Consider the following 25809-nt stretch of genomic DNA (forward strand, 5'->3'; position numbering starts at 1 on the left):
AAACATTGTTTAAATGTACTCGATCATTATCATTTTAGCCGCGATATTGTTGCTTTCTTTTCAATTATGTAAAATAACGCACTTGCCGAAGAAAGGTGTAGAATAAAATGGATTTTCAATATTCATTTTATTAATATACTGAGAAATAAGCAGGACCTCCTACTTCCACCTCTCAACACCAACAAAAATATTTGGATGATATATTTGCTGATTTTCCTTAAAAAATATACAGTCGTGGTATTGTATTATAACCGGTCAACATGTTTTCAGGACAAATTGACAGTTGTAGTTGATGTTCCAGCGACAGTCAAAATAAATCAAAATGAATACTTCTCTCCAATTAATACGTCAACATAATATATACATCAATTAATATTTCAAATTATTAAATAATGCAAAAATTAATCTTGTTAATTATAAATATATTTTGTATAAAAATAATTTGAATAAGGCAAGTTGAATGAATTCTTTATAAAAAAATCCTGACCATGTGTAAAATAGTACAAAAAAAGAACAAACAATATGACTTACTTGAATAATGAATAGTTTTCATTTATATAAACAACAAGCAGTGCCCACCGGTGTAAGTTACTTATTAATAAAATAAGTAACTTACCATACTTGGTGTAAACTCCGTAGGGTTATACTATGGTTTTATCACCCTTAAATGTAACATTCAATCACGGTGGATTAAATTAATTATTTGCTTACTCTAATATAGAGTATAATCAAGATAGTCTTAAACATTGAGAAAGTTGTATTTTGTCTGTTCCTCGAAGATATATTACAAGTAAGTACAAGGATACCGGTGATTTTAAACCGAGTTGGTGACTCGGCGTTTGGTCATGTTTCTTGTTGGACAGTTGAAGCTACTCTGACAGTTCAGGCGGTTCACCGGGTCACATTGAAGTTAACCGTTCCTCTTCGTTCCCGTCATTTTTTTCCGGAATCTGTATACGTGTAAATAAACTTTTTGGTTCATTCTTATTTAGTAATTAGTAATATGTTGCCTTCAAATTAAATATAGAATAACCTTTATAGTTTGTGGACTTTAACGTTATAAGTATACGATTTACAACTGAAACTTTTATTTTCTGAAAAACAGTACATTTTTTATAAAAAGCCAATGAAAATTTGTCTATAATACTTACTGTGAGCAATGTGCTTGATGACAATTGGTGATGCAAAGTCTTGCACTTGCTGCACGCTGAAACGGAAAATAACTATAATTACAGGGTGAAGGTAAAATATTACCAGCCACTTCAACTGGGTCTGCATCTTGTGAGTTCACCCTGACTTAAACATATCACGAGAGGAACAGATTAATATCAAAAGAAAAATACACATGGGACGTCCAGGTAACTATCTCCAATATGAAGGAGCGATTTTGGGTCTTCAAAAATACGCAACGAAATGCTTACCATGTCGACTGATAAACTCGTCTGCAACCCAGTTTCCGTGATGATGCTCTTTATTTGATCCAGTGTCTTCTCCCAAAACGCCATTTTCTTTTGTCTCTATTGGTGTTCCTCCCTGTCTGACTATGTAGTGGTAAACAAACGTGGCTAGGCAAGCTCCAGCAATAGGGCCGACCCAGTACAGCTATATAAAAATGATTCGGAAAAGAGTGAGGAGTATATTCTAGTCATGTTTATTTGGTTAATTTGTATATGGCCTGAGTCTCTTTATGCTAGCATACGCAAATGATAACCAACAAAGGTAGTTCTCAAAAGGTTTTTTGTGCGCGCGCGTGTATTATACGTAGCAAACTCACCCAACTATGCTCCCATTGGCCAGCTATGAAGGAACGCCCAAATGATATACACGGGTTCAGCATCGTACCAGATAAATCTGCCTAAAATATCAAAACATCAGTGGTAATCATTATTGACTGTGCATTATCAATTCATACTTGACTATGATATAGGGAGAATTTACCCGTTATTAACATAAACCAGATTAAAAGTGTGCGTTTAATAGAATACAGAAAAGCTAATGATTATACTTTGGAAACAAGAGGAGGCGTGTTAATCTGATTGCATTCAGCGATAGTCCCCACGAAGTTGGGTCGATCTACGTAGACTGATAGTTTCATTGGGAATGAGCCCTAGACTGATCAACTCACCCCGGTAACGATGGCTACTGTCACCCACAGTCCGATGGACAGTCCCCAGGATGGGTCATATGGGTGATAGTGGGTATCAATAGACCCCAGAGCAACGAAGACCAGGACAAATGTGTTAAACACTTCGATTCCAAAAGCTTGTGCCAGAGTCACTTCATGATGATGTCGTATGTAGCCGCTGATCTGACGACCGGGTGGAACGAACCTGAGGGAAAGAAGAAATTATTGGAAATAAATAAAATCTGCTCCAATGTGTCATCGTCCTTGCATGAGTGATCTTGTTTTCACTCACACATAATAGTTAAATGTAAAATCCCTTTGCCAGTTAAATACTCGATCATGCAGGGAAAAGCAAATATTTCAGCATTCATCTCTGTGTATAAATGTCTCTAAAATAGAGGAATTTACTGGGAACAACTACTTAGACGCTGTTAGTGCTATTTTTTAATTGCGTTTACTCTACTGCGAAATTTCCATTGACGCTGCTCTTACGCTTCAGGCAGCCATGCTCCCAAAACTGCTCCGGTACACTGGGCAACGACATATATCAGCGCTACAAATTAAAAAGGCACTTAGACTGGGTTTCATTTCTAAATAGCAAGATACAGATACCAATTCGCAAAATAACGATTTTAAAATTACGATGGATAGTTTTCTTTTTTCTCCAAACAAAACATTATCAGAAGTACCAACTGTGAATAAAGGAATTTAGGCATCTTTTCTCGTGAAAATAAACTGATGATCAATAAGTACAATTTGTGATAAATGAAGAAAGAAATAATTAAATACAATGTAAATAGAAAAAAACGAGGACGGTTCCTCGAATTTGTAATACAAGTTATTAACCGGTGTTAATGGCACAGTAGTTTAAGATAGCGGCAGGTGTTTTTGTCACGTTACCTTTCAGAGGAGTGAACTGCTTAGAAATGAGGAGTGCCAGACTCACTGCAGGGTTGATGTGTGCGCCGCTGACGTGACCAATAGCAGCAACAATACAGTACACGCAGAAGCCTGGAAAAGCACTGTGGCATGTTTATCAGAAACTAAAGCTGAACATATGAAGCTTTGAATTTCAATTTACTCTGCTCTGCCTCTGTCCGGCATGTGGCGTATATATGTACCTGTAGCATAGTTGTACACTTTTAACTTGCTAGCTTAAACATTCAATTAACCTTTAAACATTTTCAAAACAAGAATTCATTGTCCGTAGCTCACATAATTGTCATTTAATTAAAAGATGTAAACAATCTAAAGCAGCTTATATGAACATTTTAATAATGATTTTATTCAATAGGACACTTTTGCTTGGCAAATGCGCGTTTTCATGAACTGCGTCAACCAAATCCGGCATAGTGTAGGCAATAACAGATGTGGCTGCAGCTGGGATTTTAAAACGTGTAATGCCCCTATTTCACACAGACCACGAATCCCACGAATGGCCATAAATTGACAAATTTCACGATTCGTGGTTGAATCGTAATCAGTTCGTGAAGTTCTTAACAGATTCGTATATATTCGTAGTCAGTTCTTGCACTTCTTGACCAACAGGAATGGGTGGCAAAAACTTTGATGCCCCTATTTCACACAGACCACGAATCCCACGAATCGCCAGGAATTGAAAATTTGGTTGAATCGTTATCAGTTCGTGAAGTTCTTAACAGATTCGTATATAATCGTAGGAAGTTCTTGCAATTCTTGATCAATCGGGAATTCGTGGCAAAAATTTTGAGCTGTTCATAGTTTTGGCCACGAACTCCCGATTCCAAAAAATCGTAGTGAATTTCTGGACAATATTCGTGCGATTCCAGCCGAATCCCACGAATATTCGTAACACTATCGCACCTGTATCGTAACTGAATCGTAGAGCGTGTCGAATTAGACCAGAAAATTGGCAAAATCTCACGATTCCAGCCGAATCCCACGAATATTCGTAACACTATCGTACCTGTATCGTAAGTGAATCGTGAGCGTGTCGAATAAGACCAGAAAATTGGCAAAATCTCACGAATCCTAAAATTTGTCAATTCCTGGCGATTCGTGGGATTCGTGGCCTGTGTGAAATAGGGGCCTAAGGCACCATTTGACAGTTTTACCAAATTAGAAGTTACAATAATAAGTTCATCCAACCACAGCTAAAAGCTGTCTGTTGTAAAACACAGTTGATGGGATCGTTTACTGGCTTTTATGGACCAGCGAAAACATTTAGGTAATTTATCTCACACTGATACACGAAAAATTAAAAGTTTATATATGGAGTAAATTGGTTATTTCTTTTCTTGTGTGTGTTTGAACCAGAACAATGATTTAACCTTCGTTAAAGTGGAACCATAGTCTTAAAGCTTATAGTAAATTTTTTTGTGAAACCGGCTCATGGACTGGCTTTGAGGTTTAAGTATGAAAGGTATGGAAGTTAGTCAACCTTATCCTCGTTATGCCTTATCCCAGTCCTCGTTATATACGCTATCCCAATAAAGAGAAACTGAAGGTCCGAGTAACAGAGAGCACACCCCCATTAGCTTCATACAGGTAAGAAAAGCGCCACGTAAATGGGTCAAAATGAGCTTACCTGTACACATTTTAAACAAGACAAATACAAATGTACTTGTTAAAATCGGTGAGAACTAGAGTCCAGTATCACAAGAGACCATCTCGATGTACGCTTGTATTAAATACCTTGAAATATTAGGAACATATGTCACTAGCAAATTGACTTGAACTGCTTAAAGTCGTATTCTCAAATAAAAAGGTATAACTACGTTGTGTACGCTATTTGTTATTTTCTATGGGTAAAACACCAGGGGGCTTTGGTGTAAGTAAGCTTTTCGGTTTTGTCTATAAGCTTTAGTATGGAGGACATCTTACCCATTCCTACCGCAATTCCTAAAGTCGTAACATATTTGGGACAGTCAGCTAGGGCAATCGTCAACAACAAACCGTTAGTTACGAGAATTAACGATCCTATTATTTCTGCGCACACGGCTCTCCAGAACTGAAGTGTTTTAATGTCTTTTATTTCACTTCGGAAGTGATCTAAGACTCTCTCCTTCCAGATTCCCATCGCGTTCGTTGTGGTCAAGACGTTGAGCTTGTTGACAAGAGATTGGAAGAATGCCGTACACTTGTCTGTGCTGTTGGAACTGAACACCCGCTGAGCAAGCGAGGGATTTTATACGCGCACGCCCACTGATATATCTTTTATAGGAGCAGTGGTGGAGGAGGCGGAGTCTACGGTAGTTGGTTGTGAGCACTTTGACATTCTTTTACATAATAAATTTTATGATGCAAATTTAAGTTTTAAGTAGCCCCAGAATTCCTCGTGAATGGAAAGACCCCCCACCCCCAGGCCCAACGCAGCTCATGAATGCCTGTTGTTCGTAAAAAGACCACTGGGTTTGTGTCAGGTATGTTCCTTATAAAATTACAATTTAAAGAAAGATAACACGCACCTTTTACCGAAGTCACGTGCGAGGTCTTTGGCACCCTTGTATCTCATCGATAAAACGAAAGACAGCTTCCAGTATGAAAAACTTTCGACAAAAAAAATGGAGATTTATTTAAGAACGACATGCTAATGCGGCATATTAGTGTTAGGTATATCACGTTTTATTCTGACAGTTTTTAAGAATGCATCTTAGCTAAAAGCTACGTGTATCCTTGCACCATAGTCCAATGAAACGTGTCCGTGGGTTTTATTTGAGCGATTTCTGAAAGATGGAATCTGCATGGTCATGTCGCTTTGAAAAAATTCCTGCACTCTTTGGATCTCAAAAGTACCTTTACTTGAATAAAAAATAAAAAGAAGCGACGTGCCATGTAATGTTGTTTTTGGCTTTCGCGACATGCATTTTTCTTATTAAACATGGTGTCCTTGAATAAAAACGGTCGTGCCACAAGCACAGATTAAGTAGAAGAAAGATCAAATGATTTGTATGTAAGAATGGAGATAATGGAAAGAATGGAATGTGTAAAGGAATAAGAAAATGATAAGGGTCATTAAAGCTATGCCCCTCTTAACTGCCAATTGTAAATGCAAATTAAATATGTTCAACATGTCCCGAATAGGCAAAAGTAACCTTGCATTATCGATTGCCAAACAAGTATCACAAAGTGCAGGGATGTCAAAGAGGCCTGAAATGATCCGTCTGCATGTACCGGTAGCAAAGGTGATCCCTCGACACCCTACTGCGTTTTCATAATCTCAAGACTAACTAACTTGTCTTTACTACAAGTATTTCTGAGTGCCATTGATAAAAAACACCAATAGGCGGTCCGCTTTCATATGGGTGCAGTAAAACATCATTATCATTAGCTTAAACATAAAAGATGATTCTCCGCGAACGTAACGTGCCTTACTTAAAAAGGATGTCATTACCAACGGTGCCGACATGTGCATAAAACTATGAAAATGACGTTGGGTTTGAAAATTGTTCAATACCTTTTTACTTTTAGAGCCATTGTGTTAGATGGATTTAAAATGCAATTTGGCTTTGACCTAGGGCCCCATTCCTACAGCTATGCCATGTGAGCACAATCCAAGCACAATCCATTGTCGAGTATTGCAGTGTGAGCAATCAAAAAATAAAAAATAAATAAAATAATAATAAGAAGAAGGATTATTTTGAATTATAGACTACATCTTAAATGTTTCTAGTAAAACATTCTGTACTAATGTCTTGTTCCAAAATATAGAGTATGTGCTATTTAAAAGAGAAAATTAAGACAAAGCCCATAAAATTACTTTTTTTACTCAGTTAAGAAGCTGAACTATTTACAGCTTTCGGTACAGGTATAATGGTTATGGAGGCTTTTCCAAGAAAACGAGGCTTGGGATGATCTACCGTAAGTATTATAAAGAAACAGTCTAAACAGACCCGATCAATGTCTTTTTAGGTGTGATATAGCTGCTATCTTTTCAATTATGTAAAATAACGCACTCGCTGAAGAAAGGTGTAGAATAAAATGGATTTTTAAAAATTCATTTTATTAATATTGTAACGCGACGCGGCCGTCCGCCTCGAGTCGGCGACGACACCCCGACGCGGTGTGGGATTGATGTTGCCTGTACCTTGGGGAAAGTCTATCCCCAACCTTCGGAAATAAAAAGACATGTATTACATTTCCAATATGATTATTAAATCTCCAAACATTGAATACAAAAATTCATGCAATATAAACGTGACTTATGGCCACAATAGTTCATGCATTTCCAAGTATCCTTTAACGTGACTTATGGTCATTAAAGTTCATAAATTTCAAATGTTGCGCGCGACGACAGCATCTGGGTAGTAAAACGAAGACAACGAAGACAGCTCTGGTAGCGTCGTAGCTCGCGTAGTTTTCTTATGGGTAGCGCAGCGGTTCCCGTAGATCGCGTATCTTCTCATATGAATTATCGTACGTAGTCAGCTTATGGTAGCGTCGTGGCTCGCGTAGTGTCACTCATCTCCGTGGTGCTGTCCGTTCTGTAATTCTCTCTTCAAGATGTTGTCCTCATGGTAGGGAGTTCATACCGCATCGCACGGCCGCAGGCGCTAGGGGAATCCAAGTCAGCTCTCGGTGTGCACCCTCTCCCGACAGCCCGATTCCAGCTTCACCAGCTCTGATGTGGATGCGGCGATACTCTCTACCAGAAATACGCTAGGGTGCGGGTCAAATGATACCAACTCAATACTGACAATCTTTCCGGTCACCAGTGACGAGGGCGCGGGGGATCGACGCGGCCTTCAAACCAATCAGTGGAGATTTTGGCGGCGATGAAACCCTTTGACTCGGGACCAGTGTTCGTTGGCACCGAAAGAGCAAGGTTAATCTTCGCATATCACAAGCCAACATTTTCCACTCCCTGGGCACCGTCTGTTCCGTGTGAAATCTCCGAACTCGCATGGGCGGGGACGGGGGGTTCGCAGGGAAGCACCGTAAGGGATCAGCCCGCTACGGCCTTACGTCCCGTGGCAGGGGTTGGACAATCTTCACCACGTCTCCGTTTCTAAGGTCACAGTCGGCTGGCATCCACTCGACTCCTCCGGATGGACACACTGAACTAAAGAAACAAAAGCAAAATCTGCCCCTTCACACGGGGTAACTCGACTCCCTTCACACGGTAGTAACACTCTTGGGCTGGAACTCGGCATTAGACCCAAGTGGACGTCCGCTCTACTATGGCGCCCCGGACCCGGCCGGCTTTTCACCCGGGGTCGTCATCCACAATAATTGCAACATCCTTGGCACAGCTCTACCAAGGGGTCCCAGACCGTTATGCTGCATAAGCCCATGGCCCGGAAGACACTGAAGAGGTTCCGCCCAGCCAACTGTTAACTCAGAGAAACTCAAATCACGTTGATTAGTAATCTTACCGGAGAGTAACTCTCCCATTATGCACTGTGCTAGACACTGGTTATTTAACTATCAAAGTTATTTCCTACAATGGTCTTACATCTTAGCATTGTCTACACTAGCTAGTGAAATTTAAAGAGGTCCCTAACTCCCTCTGAAAGACTCACTATGCCGACCTTGTCTGTCCATAGCCAAACATAGCTCGCCGGCGTGTATAACATTATTTTCTTAAATCTGCCCTCCCATTCACAGACTAAAACTTTAGATAAATGCAGTTAAATCTCTCCCCAATTGACTAGCGTAACAACTTATCATGCGTACAGTAAAATCCTCCCCCCATATACTAGGGTAACACTGAACACTGATTCCATTAGCAGATAACTCAAAACAAGGACCTAGCGTTAAGTTACGCTGTAGTTAAACTAAGCTTAATTATAAGTGATAAATATGACCCTACGACGTTATCCCTAAAACAACCAACATGCCTTAACTATGACTGAAATGACGTGGTCATTAGATGACAACATGGAATGACTGACGTTGTCTCTGACGACAACAAGACGCTGTCCCTAAAAGATTACTTAACTTAACTATGACTGAAATGACGTGGTCATTAGATGACAACATGGAACGACTGACGTTGTCATTGACGACAACATGACGTTGTCCCTAAAAGACAACATAACTTAACTATGACTGGAATGACGTGGTCACTAGATGACAACATGGAATGACTGACGTTGTCATTGACGACAACATGACGTTGTCCCTAAAAGACAACCAAACTGAACTATGACTGGAATGACGTGGTCATTAGATGACAACATAGAATGACTGACGTTGTCTCTGACGACAACATGACGTTGTCCCTAAAAGACAACATAACTATGACTGGAATGACGTGGTCATTAGATGACAACATGGAATGACTGACGTTGTCATTGACGACAACATGACGTTGTCCCTAAAAGACAACCAAACTTAACTATGACTGGAATGACGTGGTCATTAGGTGACAACATGGAATGACTGACGTTGTCTCTGACGACAACATGACGTTGTCCCTAAAAGACAACCAAACTTAACTATGACTGGAATGACGTGGTCACTAGATGACAACCTAGAATAATTGACGTTGTCTCCGAGGACAACGTGACTTAACTACGACTGGAATGACGTGGTCATTTTATGACAACATGGAATGGTTAGAAAGGAAAATAAGCGAAAATGAAATAATAAATAAAAACTGCCCTACGCTTAGCCTTAACTACTCACTGCTGTTAAGGAATTGGAAAATGGTTGTGGGTTATTAAAGCTGTACTTCTGTTAACTGCCAATTGTAAATGCAAATTAAATATGTTCAACATGTCCCGAATAGTTAATAGTAACCTTGCATTATCGATTGCCAAAAAAGTATCATAAAGTGCAGGAATTTCAAAGAGGCTTGAAAGGATCCGTGAACGAGTTGTTTCTACCAAAGGTGATCCCTCGACACCCTTCTTTTTCTTAATATCAAAACTCACTAAATTGCCTTTACTACAAGTATTTCTGAGTGTAATTGATAAAAAAATACCAAGAGATGGCCTGCTTTCATATGGGTGCAGTAAAACATCATTATCATTAGCTTAAATATAAAGGGTGATTTCCGCGTAGGTAGCACTTCACGTAACGTGCCTTACATGAAAATGATGTCATCACCAACGGTGCCAACATGTGCGTAATGCTATGAAAATTACGTTGGGTTTGAAAATTGTTCAATTTATTTTTTGTTTTAGAGGCTTCGTGCAAGAAAGATTAAAAATGTAATTTGGCCTTGACGCAGGGTTCAGTGTTACAGCTATGCCATATGAGAGCGCATCCAAACACAATCCCTTCTCGGGTATTGCAGTATGAGCAAAAAAAAAGTTAACAATTATTTTGATTTATACATTTTGAATATTCCTAGCAAAACATTCCGTACTAATGTTTTGTTTTCAAATAAAGAGTGTGTGTGCTTTTTAAAGGAGAAAATTAAAACAAATGCCTATAAATTACTTTTTTTCATTCAGTTAAACTATTTGACATCTTTAAAGCCAAATTTATTGCTTTGAATATGAGTGTTGAGAAGCCCTAGGTGGGAGATGTTTGTGTACAATGACCAATGACTTTTTCATGCTAAATTGACAAAAACTGTTTTAGATTTGTTTTAAAACGAAATTTTGAAATATACAGAATCTGGGGCGTCTTATTACAAAGTACTGATGGCGGCTCCACTGTACACCCTGCGAACGTTCATCATCACCATGTCGGCTAATATTGAAATCGGTACAGGTACAATGGTTATGGAGGACTTTCCATGAATGCGAAGCTTGGGATTATCTACTAGTAGAGGTATATAGAAACAGTTTAAAGGATTATACGTATTGGTTTATTTTCGTTTCTTAATATTGTTGCTCTCCTTTTATTTGAAATAATGTACTCACTGAAGAGGGCTGTACATAGAATGTAAACTTATTTCAATACTATTTTTAATTCGCTTTAAATATATACTGTAAAATAATATTTAGATATAACTCCCTAAAAAATGAAAGATTGAATATTTCTTTCTGGTGGTAATACATAACTATATTACTGATATAAGTTATTTATGAATGAAACAAAACTTAAATACGTCATAAATTAATTTATCAATGTACCATTGTGAAATGTACCATTGTACTATTGTGAAATTTAATCAGAATTTAGCTCAATCTAATATAGAGTGTAATCAAGATGTTTTAATACTGTTGCTGTCTGTTTCTCGAAGATATTACACGTTAAGGTCTTAAGGTAAAGGACACCTGCGGTTTTAAACCGAGGTCAAAGGTGACTCCATGTCAGTCGTGTTCTTGTTGGACAGTTGAAAGACTTCTGACAGCTTGTCTTTGGCGGTCCACTGGGTCACATTGAAGTTAACTGTTCTTCTCCATTCTCGTCAATTGCTGTTGTTGGATTCTGTATTTGCATCAATCATTTTTTTCAGATAATTCTAATATTACTATTAAAATATGTTACCTTCCTAAGTTCTTATACAATTATATACTGTAGTATTGAGTATTTACTGCATTACATGATTCAAGACTGAAATTTCCATTTTTCTGGAAAAGAGGTATCTATAATAATGAAAGCAACGATGAATTATTTTAATGATACTGACCGTGAGGACAATGCTTAACGATGATATTTGGCTATGCAAAGTCTTGCACTTGCTGCACGCTGAAACAAAAAATAACAAAGTTTAAAAGTTTTTATTGCCTACCAAATGTACCATCTAGATCGTTTTTTAGTACATCCTAACCAAAACTCACGCAAGACGAACAGGATGATATCAGTCGAGATATCTTTATATGTTAAAAAGACGTGCAGGTACCTATCTCTACATTGAAGGTGGACTTCGAGGAGATTACTGAGTCTTCAAAAATTACACAAATAACAAATACTTACCATGTTGACTGATAAACTCGTCTGCAACCCAGTTTCCGTGATGATGTTCTTTATTTGATCCCACATCTTCTCCTAAAACCCCATTGTCTTTTCTCTCTATTGGCGTTCCTCCCTGTCTGACTATATAGTGGTAAATAAACGTGGCTAAACATGCGCCAGTAATAGGGCCGACCCAGTACAGCTGTGGAGAAAATAAGTCAGAAAAGCGTGTCAATTACTGTATATTCTTGTCATGATTCGACTTAATTCATGTTTATTTGGTTAATTTGTATGTGACGGAGTCTCTTTTTAATCTTAGCATACACAAATAATAACCACCAAGAATAGCTCTGGAATTGTCTATTTTCTTTTTATTCTATTTGTTTATTTATTTGTTATTTAATATTATTGTTAATTTGTATTATACGTAGCATACTCACCCAACTATGTTCCCACTTGCCAGCTATGAAGGAACGCCCAAATGATATACATGGGTTCAACATCGTACCAGATAAATCTCCCTAAAATATGAAAGGTAATCATTCTTGACATTAATAATTGATTTCTGAATATGAAAGAGGAGAATTTACCCGGAATGAACTGTATTATCATTATTATTTAAGACGTAATCAACTATGTATCCGAATACAAAGGGCTTTAATCTATTGTGATGAACAAACACATGACTGTCAAAAATACACCCAACTGCATCTTCTAATCAAAATCAGTTTTGTTAATTACAGCTCCTCATATATAACAGCTTTTCAATACAAAATATTCTTCCAGACTGCCAAACCCTCCATCCGTTTGACAATTACATAAACATTCAGAAAGGTTCATTCAATACATCAAGGTAACATAAGAACATAAGAACATACTGAACATGTCCATCCCATATACATTTTGACGTGACAGTACCACGATAGTCAAGGTTGTTCATTAAGGGGACACTGAAACTAAGAGACCATTCCCACAGATATTTAGATCGGTCTATCCCCCTGGGAGTCTCACGAGATTGCTGTCAGCTTAACCGGCTTAAATGTCTGTCCCGCCTATTACTAGCTGTGAGTGGTAATTAACTTTTGTGCGCGCTCGGCTCCCGGAAGCTGACAGCAATTTAGCGTGAACCCCCAGGGAGTTAGGTCGATCCAGCTGGATCGTTCTAAATCTGACAGTTTTCGTAGATCGATCCAACTCCGCAGGAACTCTTGCTGTATGCAATCAGATTAAGAGATAAACATACCTCCTCCTTGCGTTGAGTAGAATACAGTAAAACTGATAATTATACGAGTTCTTTAAAAAAAACAAAAAAGGGGGAGGCATGTTAATCTGTTATTCAAATTGCATTCAGCGCTAGTCCCCACGAAGTTGGGTCGATCTACGTAGACTGACAGTTTCATTGGGAATGAGCCCTAGACTGATCAACTTACCCCGGTAACGATGGCTATTGTCACCGACAGTCCGATGGGCAGTCCCCAGGATGGGTCATATGGGTGATAGTGGGTATCAATAGACCCCAGAGCAATGAAAACCACGAAAAATGTGTTAAACACTTCAATTCCAAAAGCTTGTGCCAGAGTCACTTCATGGTGATGCTGTACGTAGCCGCTGATCTGACGACCGGGTGGAACAAACCTGTATGAAAGAAGAAATTAAAGGAAAGAATGAAATCTTGCTGCATTGCGTCACCGTCCTTGCGCGAGTGATCTTGTCTTCACTCACACATAATAGTTAAATGTAAAATCCCTTTGCCATTTAATACTTGATCATGCCGAGGAAAGCAAACATTTCAGCATTCATCTCTGTGTATAAATGTCAGGCCTAACCAACTACCAGACTCGGCACCTAAGGATCCTGAATTAACCGGTATATCGGACCACACTACCCGTTTTCAAGGTGTGTGTCAGATCGCATTTCGGAGTATCAGCCAGAACACCGACAGGATAAGCCCTGGCATGCTCGGCTGTCACCTTGATTGGATAGTAAACGATTGTCGTAAAATCGCTATATGATTTTAAAACCGGGTGCATAAATTTGAAAGCCACCTAGATGCACCTTAGACTGCCACATTAATCTAATACAATGCAAAAAAAGCCCTATCAAAAGTGGTTAAAACATTCAAACCGAATGTCGTAAAGTCCCCATATATCCCCATAGAGACAATAAAATGGAGTACTCTAAAGTAAGAGTACAGTTTAAGGTTGTTCAGCCGAGCGTGGATGAGCCCGCAGTCGTGCTACAAAATTTTTTCTGGGGTATGATACTCCGAAATGCGATCTGACACACACCTTGAAAACGGGTAGCGTGGTCCGATATACCGGTTAATTCAGGATCCTTAGGTGCCGAGTCTGGTAGTTGGGTAGGCCTGAATGTCTCTAAAATAGGGGAAATTACTGGAAACAACTACTTAAGACACTGTTAGTTAAATTTTTTTAAATTGCGTTTACTCTACTGTGAAATTTTCATTGACGCTTCCCTTACGCTTCAGGCAACCATGCTCCCAAAACTGCTCCGGTACACTGGGCAACGACATATATCAGCGCTACAAATTAAAAAGGCACTTAGACTGGGTTTCATTTCTAAATAGCAAGATACAGATACCAATTTGCAATATAACGATTTTAAAATTACGATGGATAGTTTACTTTTTTCTCCAAACAAAACATTATCAGAAGTACCAACTGTGAATAAAGGAATTTAGGCATCTTTTGTCGTGAAAATAAACTGATGATCAATAAATACAATGTAAATAGAAAAAACGAGGATGGTTCCTTGAATTTGTGACACAATGTTAACCGGTGTTAATGGCCCAGTAGTTTAGGATAGCGGCAGGTGCTTTTGTCATGTTACCTTTCAGAGGCGTGAACTGCTTAGAAATGAGGAGTGCCAGACTCACTGCAGGGTTGATGTGCGCCCCGCTGACGTGACCAATAGCAGCATCAATACAGTACAAGCAGAAGCCTGGAAAAGCAATTCCTATAATATGCCATGTTTTAAGGAACTAAGGTTGAACATTTGATGCTTTGAATTCCAGCTCTGCTCTGCATCTGTCAGATATGTTGCTCACAATTTTATTATACTTGCTGACTTAAACGATCATTGGAACAATAACCCTTTAAACATTTTCAGAACAAGAATTTTTAGGTGTGATATGTTTATAAGAAACTAAAGCTGAACATATGAAGCTTTGAATTTCAATTTACACTGCTCTGCCTCTGTCCGGCATGTGGCAGATACATGTAGCATAGTTGTACACAATTTTATTTAACTTGCTGGCTTAAACATTCAGTTACACTTTTAACCTTTTTTAAAACAAGAATTCATTGGCCGTAGCTCACATAATTGTCATTTAATTAAAAGATGTAAACAATCTAAAGCAGCTTATATGAACAATTTAAAAATGATTTTATTCAATAGGACAATTTTGCTTGGCAAATGCACGTTTTCATGAACTGCGTCAACCAAATCCGGCATAGTGTAGGCAATAACAGATGTGGCTGCAGCTGGGATTTTAAAACGTGTAACGTGCACCATTTGATAGTTTTACCAAATTATAAGTTACAATAATAAGTTCTTCCAACCACAGCTAAATATGGTGGCCCCTATTGGATATTTCGAGTTTTCGAGTTTTTGACTTTTCGAGTGTTCGAGCTTTTGACTTTTCGAGTTTTCGACTTTTTTACCAGTCATATGGCAACTGGGAAGATATTGCAACAAATGAAACAAAGCTAATTATAACAAGGCAGCAAAGCTGTCAAATGTACAGACAAAAACCAGAAAATAAAAACGCAGGAAATAGGATACTGTCAATTCTGATGGACTAATGTATTATGCTTACTGTAACTGCATAGCCAACATCAAATTCCAATTCTGCATAACATTGGATTAGGATGAAAGTAAAATGTGTAACAAGCATTAGACTGAGTTCCCATACCCAGATCAATCTAACAGGATCAATCCAACTCCAAGGGGTTTCTCACTAAATTAGGCATGACAGACAGCTAAGCCACTTACATTGATTGCAATTTAGCGAGAATTCCCTTGGAGATAGATCAATCCACAGATAGCCTGATAGGGTCTGGAAATAGTCCCTAAGGTTTCAGGCTGATAAGAGTTAAACTTTGGAAATGCCAGAATGAGATAAAGTGAAAATTTCACAAAACAAAAAAAAAAATTCCTTTAACTTAATATATATATATATATATATATATATATATATATATATATATATATATATATATATATATATATATATATATATATTTGGGCTGTATGTCAATCCTAAGAATCATTCTTGTAACTTAACAAAATACAGAAAATGTTACAAAGTAGGAGTACAGGGCTCCTGGCAGATGGGAGTGATAAGTCACATCTTGAAAATACCAGTTTCAAAAATTAAAGAAAAAATTACAAAAATTTTCCACTAAAGCTGCCATTCAGTCTAGCTGCATAACCATGATATGAATTGGGTCTGTAAACTAGTCAGACTAATCACTCCTGTGAGTTGCAAGACAAAAGGCTGATTGGTTTTCCTTAAAATGTGTTATCAGTGTTGCATATATGCTGAATAAGGGAAAAAACAGCATAACTTTTATAAAAATAGTCCAATCAAGCCAATTTTAAAACTTGACCTGCGTATTATGAATATTCATCAGTTCTGTAAGTTTCAGTCCAAAAGGAAAAACATTTTTACACTTATCTTGTTATTCGTGTTATAAAAATGCTGAAAATTTTGAAAAAAAAATGAATTATTTCCATAAAAATTGCCCAATCATGCTGATTTTCAAACTTGACCTGCGTATTATGAATATTCATCAGTTTTGTAAGTTTCAAGCCAAAAGGTAAAATGGTATTCCACCTATTGTGTTATCGGTGCTGCATATATGCTGAAAAAAGTGAAAAAACATCATAACTTCCCTAAAAATGGCCCGATCATGTTGATTTTCGAACTTGACCTGCGTATTATGAATATTAATCAGTTCTGTAAGTTTCAAGCCAAAAGGTAAAACGATATTTCACTTCTTGTGTTATCAGTGTTGCATATATGCTGAAAAAAGTGAAAAAACAGCATAACTTCCCTAAAAATGACCTGATCATTCTGATTTTTGAACTTGACCTGCGGATTATGAATATTAATCAGTTCTGTAAGTTTCAAGCCAAATAGTAAAATGGTTTTCCACTTATCGTGTTATCGGTGCTGCATATATGCTGAAAAAGTAAAAAAAAAAACAGCATAACTTCCCTACAAATGACCCGATCATGCTGATTTTCGAACTTGACCTGCGTATTATGAATATTCATCAATTCTGTAATTTTCAAGCTGAAAGAAAAAGCGGTTTTCCACTTATCATGTTATCGGTAAAAGTGCACGGCGACGGCGACGACGGCGACGACAGACGCAGGTGATGGCTATATGTACAGACACATCTGTGTCTGTACATAAAAATTATTACACACAAAGTCATATTTGAATGTTTCAAAGGTTTTATATTCCAAAGCAACTTTCCTCATTAAAATTACTTTCTTAATCATCCACCTTTACATATATATGCAATTTCTGTACTACTGTATTTCATACCTTGGCTGTCAGACCATAGCAGAATCCATAGTTTATACAAGGTATGTGGGCAGTCAGCTGTTAAGGTGTTGTTATGGTTAAGACTTAATTAAGAGTTTTATAAAAGTTATTGAAGACCTCTCACTTCCTGTCTCTTTTCATTTACTGAAAAATATAAATAGCACATTAGTAATCTGTCTTATCTAAATAAAATACAACCGATTAAACACCTGAAATAATAAAATCTTCATTTTACTCCAACAATTAAGAAGGTTCTATAGATAGTGTGTAACTCTACCCTTGACAAATCATAGCATTCGTTGAAAAATTGAGAAGTTCAGATCATGATGAAAAGTAGGTCAAAGGTCAACTTCAAGGTCTCAGTGAGATTGCCAGAATATGACCCCCTATACAAGTTCAAAGGTAACTATGGGCGTATCTCTGCCAGTTTTCGAGATATAAGGGATAGAAAATTTGCAAAGTTCAGTTCAAAAATATATTTTCATGTAGGATTTGTGTCTTTATTATAAAGAATAAAACTGTAAGGCACTCTTAGTTTTGCTGTACCACTCATTGAGAAAATTACATTTAAAAAAATATGAATTAAAAATACAGTATGTGTAAAATTCACAATTGTCTGTGATTTTTCATTGAAAAGTCCATTTGATTTTTATAAAATGTCGTTCATTTTTTTAAAGAAATTTCTACTTGCCCCATTAAGAACATACAATTTTGTTGTTGAAGACATATCTTTGTAAAAGTGTGCAACCCAAAGCAACAAATTTTCAAACCCAAAATAATTCTGTAGAAACACCTAATGAAATACGAATATAATAAAATCAAATCAAAGCCTATGCTCAAAGATTGTCATCTAGATTGAATCATCTATTATTGATATTTTAATCTAAAAGTGTGCAACCCAAAGCATTCATATTGTCTAACCCAAAATAATTATGTGGACACATCCACTGAAATTTTAAGGAAATCAGCTTTGACATCAAGATTGGGTCATTTATTATTGACATATCAATCTAAAAGTGTGCAACCCAAAGCATTCAAATTTTGTAGCCTGAAAAAAGTCTGTGGTAGCACCATCTGATTGTTTCATTTATTATTACCGTTTAGTTAATTAAATTTTGAAATGAAAATCCAAATATAGCAGTTATGTAAAAAGTCTGTGGTAGCACCATCTGATTGTATCATTTATTATTAACATTCAGTTAATTAAATTTTGTAATGGAAATCCAAAAATAGCAGCTATGTAAAAAGTCTGTGGTAGCACCATCTGATTGTATCATTTATTATTAATGTTCAGTTAATTAAAATTTGTAATGAAAATCCAAATATAGCAGTTATGTAAACAGTTTCATTATTATTGTTCCTCGTGATTTCTTAGAAATAAAGCCTGTTCAGCAGATTTCTCAAACTACAGTGTATGCCAACCTAAAAATGGGCAACAAAGAAAAAAATGAGCTTGGTATAATTGTAGCTTTTCTACCATGTAGTATGGAGATCACGTTACCAATTCTAATGTTAAATAAAATATGACTTAAAGTTTAGTTTTACTCCAAGAATCATGAAGGCTCTATAGACAGTGGGAAATTCTACCCTTGACAAATCACAACAATCATTCAATTTTCAAGAGGAAGAAGTCGGTCCTATTTTTTTTAATTAAAAATGAAGGGCATATCTTGTTTTTTGTCGACAATAAAGCATGCCTAGCTATTAATATTTGCTTGTTCGAATTGCTTTTTAAAGTTCTGCTTCACTACAACTATTTTCACTATCACTGTTTTCTTTTATAATTTCTTCACTACATAAATTATCTAAGCTATTTAAACACTCCCCTTCACATACACAACTTGGTCCACATGTTCTATTTTTCTTCCTACATCCACAACGGTTGCCACACGTGGTCTACCTTCCTACAATTACAACCTTTCATTAAGAAATTAAAATTATCCTGTGCTAATTTATCCACCTCATTTGTTGAGAATTTATGGTACCCCCATTCTAAGACATCTAAATACTCTATCCTATTCTGGCCTGCTTGTCCCACATCTGTGCTATAGAACAAGTCCTTAACCAGTGTAACTCTAAGCTATCTTCTAGTGGCAATACATGCTCCAAGGATTCTACATCTAACAAAGCCGACCTTATATTACCTAACCAAATAGAAACATTTTCTGAATAACTGAGGTCCTTATTATACAAACTTCTGAAATAACTAATGCGGCTACTGTCTGAATTCACTGACAAAAAAGCATTGCAGCATTTCCTAAAATAAAGACAACCTAACAGACAGTAAAAAGCTAATAGTCCACTTCAGTAGTTCCCTGCACCTACTTCATTAAGAGTTCCTACAGCAATTTTTCCAGATATAAAGTCAGCATACCTGTAAAATACAGAGAAGATTGTTTTTTACCAAATCCCCTTAAAAACTAGAGGATCAGAGAGGCGATACCGCCTCCGGATATTGTACCACCAGCTGGAGTAAGCGCATTCGAATGGACCCCCCCCCCCATAACAAAAAAAGGGACACCACCACCAATCTTGTGCTTGACAAGATCTATAAAATGCAATCAACAAAAGTTCTCAAAATATGCAAAAAAATATAACTAAAAATGGTACAATCAAGCAGATTTTTTAATTGACCTGTATTTTCCTAACATCACTCCTGTGATTCTGTAGACAATAGACCTATTGGTTTTCCTTGAAATGTGTTGTCAGTGTTGCATATATGCTGACAAAAGGAAAAACCTAGGGGCAACACTGGGCATACACTGTATCTCTGCTAGTTTTGAAGATATGAGGGACAAGAAAATATGCAAAGCTCAGTACATGGTGAAAAAGTAGGTCAAAGGTCAATTTCAATGTCACAGTATATGACTTCCTATTCCAGTTCAATAGTAACCATGGGCATTTCTTTGCCAATTTTGGAGATTTAAAGGCCAGAAAACATGCAAAAAGCAGTTCATCATAAAAGGTAGGTCAAAGGTCTATTAAATGGTCACACTTAGATTGCCAGTATATGACTTACTAAACAAGTTTAATAGTAACTATGGGTGTATCTCTGCCAGTTTTGAAGATACAAGGGACAGAAAAGTTGCAAAGCTCAGTTCATCGTGAAAAGTAGGCCAAAGGTCAATTTTAAGGTCACAGTTAGATTGCCAGTATATGACTTCCTATTCAACTTCAATAGTAACTATGTACCTATCTCTGCCAGTTTTGGAGATATAAGGGACTAAATGTTACAATTTTGGATTTACAATAATGTGCCATAAATTTGGTACAAAAAAAATTAATTGAAATAAAGAAAAGGTCATTTTGGTTGAAATTCTTGAAATGGGAGGTGCTCAGAAAATCCAGATGTTCAAATTTCATGAAATAATGGCATTTTTGACCTGAAGTTGTCTGCCTCGCCAAGCCTTATGTTTTATTTTCCAGGGGTTCAAAATTTATTACACATTACCGTATTGCACATTTTGCTTTCACCACCACAATGTAGTTTTTGATACAGAATAACTCGTAAACCGTATTGCAATCAAAAAAACGGAGACCACTACCAGTGTTGGGCTTGACATGCTCTACAAAATGCAAAAAATAATAGGTCTCTAGCATTAACGGTTCCCGAATTAGAGACAGTTTTCAGTTTCGGTATCTTATGTCCGCTATTCCGTGAAAATGCACTGATTGACCCCAACTCACGGAGCTTAAAGACCACCTGATGGGTAGCACCTGCCAATAATATCATAGGTTAAGTCTGTGTAGTTTCTGAATATCAGCGCAAATATTTTTTTTTTTTTTTGTAAAAAATTTCGTTTTTTTTTTTTTAATATTGGCCCATTTGACCTTGAAATAAAGGTCAAAGGTCAAATCCAAGGGCATATTTGAAATCTCCACATATGACTTCCGGTCAGCCGTCTGTAGAAATTTTTCCCATAATTCCTTTGGTATGGTAGATATTTAGCACTTAATTTTGCCATTTTCGGACAAGGGTGCATTGCATTGCACCTAGACCCCAGCACCGACAAAGCCCAAATTTTAAGTGGAACGAGTTGAAATTATAGATGACCTAAATCCAAGAGATGGGTACGCAAGCCCTTGTAGTCTAGAAGGAGAAGCGGTAGCAGTAACATGGCGGAAAAAAAAACAGGCATTCCTCAGTGTAACATGCTACTTGTATAAAGACTAAAATGAGCAGAAAAAGAATCATTCAAAGACACCCTGGTGCATAGCACGAAATTCATGCACTACATGTAGCACTCCTATTGACAATTCAGATATAGGCAAAGCATATCAGAATCACCAGTAAGAAGTGCTTGTACATGAATTTTGCACTACCTGGTGCAAAATGAGAATAAAGGCCAAAACTTGCAGAGGGTTTTCAAATTTACAAATTTAACTACATGTATGAGTGAGCAGGATATTTAACATTTTACAATCATATAGTTTCTCTTTAGAAGACTCGCTCTCATTGCATGAATCACTTCAGGTAAATCCTCTTCAACTGATTTTCTTATTAAGTTCAATTTTACAAGACGTTTCCTCAAGTTACCCTAGGTTCTAGATTCCGGTATTGCCAGCTCGATCTTGATTTAATATATAACCCATAGTAGCAATACCAGTAAAAGCGACTCCACCACAAGGTATATTTAACAAGCTAGCTTTTACGTTGCTCTGACACTCAGGGTACCTCAAGTAGGATTCACTAAGTATGAAATGAGAAAATATGTATATATACATTGTACAACAATCTAAATAAATACTAAACATGCAAATATATTTTAACATAAAATGTATAAATATATGCAAAAATGCAAATGCTTGATGAAAGGGGGGTCAGAGAGAGAGGAGGGAGCAAAGATGACATCTTTCTGCAAAATAAAAAACAAATAAATAAATATGCAAAGCCCTCAAGGCTTGAGAAAACAGGTATTACATAAGACTACATCCCGATACTCCCCCGCACCGACACTCCCGCGCATCGACGTGACCCCTTACATAATCAGTTACAATATAATTAGGTTTGATGAGTGAGGTTACTAACCTTTCCGGTACCATATCATATGGAAAGTAATACTCACCTTACATAGGTGCCATGGGCAAGTGACATAGTTTTAGCAATCTCAGTTGCAGTGTGTCCAGCTTTAAAATAATATCTAATAAGATTGTCACTTGCTTTCCGAGTGCTAAGTGTGTAAAAGTTCCGCAGCAAAAAGCCGTCCGCAGAAAAAAGTTGAATAGTCGAAAACTCGAAAAGTCGCAAACTCGAAAAGTCGAATATCCAATAGGGGCCACCATAGCTAAAAGCTGTATATTGTAAAACACAGTTGATGGGATCGTTTACTGGCTTTTATGGACCAGCGAAAACATTTATGTAATTTATCTCACACTGATACCGGATTCGAAAAATTAAAAGTTTATATATGGAGTAAATTGGATATTTCTCTTTTTTGTGTGAACCAGAACATTGATTTAACCTTCGTTAAAGTAGGACCATACTATTAAAGCTTATAGTAAAATTTTTGTGAAACCTGCTTATGGACTGGCTTTAAGGTTTAAGTATGAAAGGTATGGAAGTTAGCCAACCTTGTCCTCGTTATGCCTTATCCCAGTCCTCGTTATATACGCTATCCCAGTAAAATGAAACTGAAGGTCCGAGTAACAGAGAGCACAACCCCCACTAGCTTCATACAGGTAAGAAAAGCGCCACGTAAGTGGGTCAAAATGAGCTTACCTGTACACATTTTAAACAAGACAAATACAAATGAACTTGTTAAAATCAGTGAGAACTAGTTTCAAGTATCACAAGGGACCATCTCGATGTACGCTTGTCTTAAATACCTTGAAATACTAGGGACATATGTCACTAGCAAACTGACTTGAACTGCTTAAAGTCGTATTCTCAAATAAAAAGTTATAACTACGTTGTGTACGCCCTTTGTTATTTTCTATGTGTGAAACACCATGTACAGGGGGCTTAAGCCTTTGGTGTTAGCTTTTCGGTTTTGTCTATTAGCTTTAGTATGGAGGACATCTTACCCATTCCTACCGCAATTCCTAACGTCGTAACATACTTGGGACAGTCAGCAAGGGCAATCGTCAACATCAAGCCGTTAGTTACGAGAATTAACGTTCCTATAATTTCTGCGCACACGGCTCTCCAGAACTGAAGTGTTTTAATGTCTTTTATTTCACTTTGAAATTGATCTAAGACTTTCTCCTTCCAGATTCCCATGGTGTTCGTTCTGGCCAAGACGCTGTGCTTGCAAACTTGTTAACAAGAGAATGGAAGAATGCTGTACGCTTGTCTGTGCTGTTGGAACTGAACACTCGCTGCGAGGGATTTTATACGCGCACGCACGCCACTGATATATCTTTTATAGGAGCATCGATGGAGGAGGCGGAGTCTACGGATATCTGGTTGGTTGGTTAGTTGGTTGGGAGCATTTGACATTCTTTTACATAATTTTCATTTTATGATGCAAATTTAAGTTTAAAGTACCCCCAGAATTCCTCGTGAATGGAAAGACCCCCCCCCAGGCCCAACGCAGCTCATGAATGCCTGTTGTTCGTAAAAAGACCACTGGGTTTGTGTCAGGTATGTTCCTTATAAAATAACAGTTTAAAGTAAGATAACAAGCACCTTTTACCGAAGTCAAGTGCGAGGTCTTTGACACCCTTGTATGCAATCGATAAAACGAAAAAAAACAGCTTCCAGTATAAAAAGTATCATAAAGTGCATGAATTTCAAATAGGCTTCATACGAGTTGTATCTAGCAAAGGTGATCCCTCGACACCCTACTGCGTTTTCATAATCTCAAGACTAACTAACTTGCCCTAACTACAAGTATTTCTGAGTGTCATTGATAAAAAACACCAATAGGAGGTCCGCCTTCACATGGGTGCAGTAAAACATCATTTATCATTAGGCCACACTTTTTGATTTTTATGGATGACATCCTACGCGCGCACCGATTTTCGTCCGTTCTCAACCCCCCCCCCCCCCCCCCCCCCCCCCCCCCCCCCCCCCCCCCCCCCCCCCCAAGGAAGTCGGTTGTCGCAAACGTCGTTGTTGTATTTGCCGGAAAATGCAATCGGCAATCCTCGGCTAATTCCGCAAGCTCCATACTGTCATTGTCGACTGCGGAGACATCCGAGTAGTTCCGAGTGCGGAAAATGAGCTTTCTGCGAATGCGTATTATCACCACGTGGAAATATGGCCGCTTTGCCGTCAAATTCATCTCTAGCATTAATTTCAAAATACACGACAATTAAAGTCATAAAGAGAACGGGGGCCGTCGTTTTGGATTGGTTTGCCATTGATATTGGACATGGAGATATCACCCTTTTACAATTATACGAAAGGCTGGCCGCGGCCAGCGATCATCGTCCGGAAAATTTCAGTGACATACCAAGTTTTTTTTTGTAGCGAAAAAAGGGTCGACAAGAGCGTCGTGGTATTTGGTGGACTGAAGGTCGGACAGGCCACCCGATAGTTGGCTGCTACGTGTGAGTCGAAGTAGACAAAATGGCATCGACCGAAATTACCTTTTTTAGATTTGGTAGTAGGAAGCATAGGCCTATCTTTGCTTCATTTTTTTAACAAATTGTGAAGTGTTTACAATGCTTTAATTTTCTGATAGTACAAATAAAGACATAATGTTTATTTGATATTTGTTTTATTGATTGCTATACCAACAGAATGCATGAAATAACCTTAAATAGATTTGGTAATATGCAGCATATATATTCATGACTTTTTACCTTTCTACGAAGTAGGCCCTATTCACAATGCTTTAATATTTTTGAGAGCATGGATAAAGACATATTATCTTTATCCATGCTCTCAAAATAGTTGTAAATTAGTGTTTCCAGCTGTGTACTGAAAACATAACTTTTCTTAAGCAATTTTTTTTTTTGGACGGTTTTTTTTTTCGCCCGCTCGCACCGATTTTGGGGTCCCCAGAGGATGTCATCCATAAAAATAAAAAAGTGCGGCCTTAGATTAAAGGATGATTCTCCGCGAGCGCAGTGCTCCACGTAACGTGTCTTACATGAAAATGATGTCATCGCCGACGGTGCCCACATGTGCGTAAAGCTATGAAAATTACTTTGGGTTTGAAAATTGTTCTATTCCTATTTTCTTTTATAGCCAGTGTGCTTGAAATGCAATATTTAGCCTTCACGTAGCCCCATTGCTACAGCTATGCCATATGAGTGCGCATCCCAGCACAATCCTTTCTCGGGTATCGCAGTATGAGCAAGCAAAAAAAAAAAAAAAGAAAGAAAAAAAATTACAATTACTTTGAATTATACATCTTAAATATTTATAGTAAAACATTCCGTA

General features: G+C 37.5%; 1 protein-coding gene and 2 long non-coding RNA genes across 3 annotated transcripts; all 3 read right to left on the reverse strand.

Moving 5' to 3' along the window:
* Nucleotides 1–170: 170 nt before the first annotated feature.
* Nucleotides 171–1877, reverse strand: LOC147763886 (uncharacterized). Its single transcript, XR_015332182.1, has 3 exons — nt 1422–1877; nt 1152–1207; nt 171–950 (listed from the first exon to the last, which is right to left on the reverse strand). It is a non-coding gene; the product is annotated as an uncharacterized LOC147763886 (long non-coding RNA).
* Nucleotides 1878–2100: 223 nt separating this feature from the next.
* LOC106174315 (uncharacterized) lies at nt 2101–3147 on the reverse strand. The gene is made up of 3 exons (XR_015332183.1): nt 3026–3147; nt 2618–2678; nt 2101–2330 (listed from the first exon to the last, which is right to left on the reverse strand). It is a non-coding gene; the product is annotated as an uncharacterized LOC106174315 (long non-coding RNA).
* Nucleotides 3148–7113: 3966 nt separating this feature from the next.
* LOC106174325 (aquaporin AQPAe.a) lies at nt 7114–23817 on the reverse strand. Its single transcript, XM_013555828.2, has 8 exons — nt 23502–23817; nt 14750–14860; nt 14381–14441; nt 13330–13534; nt 12340–12420; nt 11921–12101; nt 11634–11692; nt 7114–11431 (listed from the first exon to the last, which is right to left on the reverse strand). Exons 1-8 carry the CDS (start codon nt 23695–23697, stop codon nt 11378–11380), a joined length of 948 nt encoding a protein of 315 aa, XP_013411282.2. The 5' UTR covers nt 23698–23817; the 3' UTR covers nt 7114–11377.
* Between the last annotated feature and the right edge of the window lie 1992 nt (nt 23818–25809).

The sequence above is a fragment of the Lingula anatina genome, chromosome 1, assembly GCF_051362555.1.
Source record: "Lingula anatina isolate TDL-2025a chromosome 1, LinAna3.0, whole genome shotgun sequence".
NCBI classification, from domain to species: Eukaryota; Metazoa; Brachiopoda; class Lingulata; order Lingulida; family Lingulidae; genus Lingula; species Lingula anatina.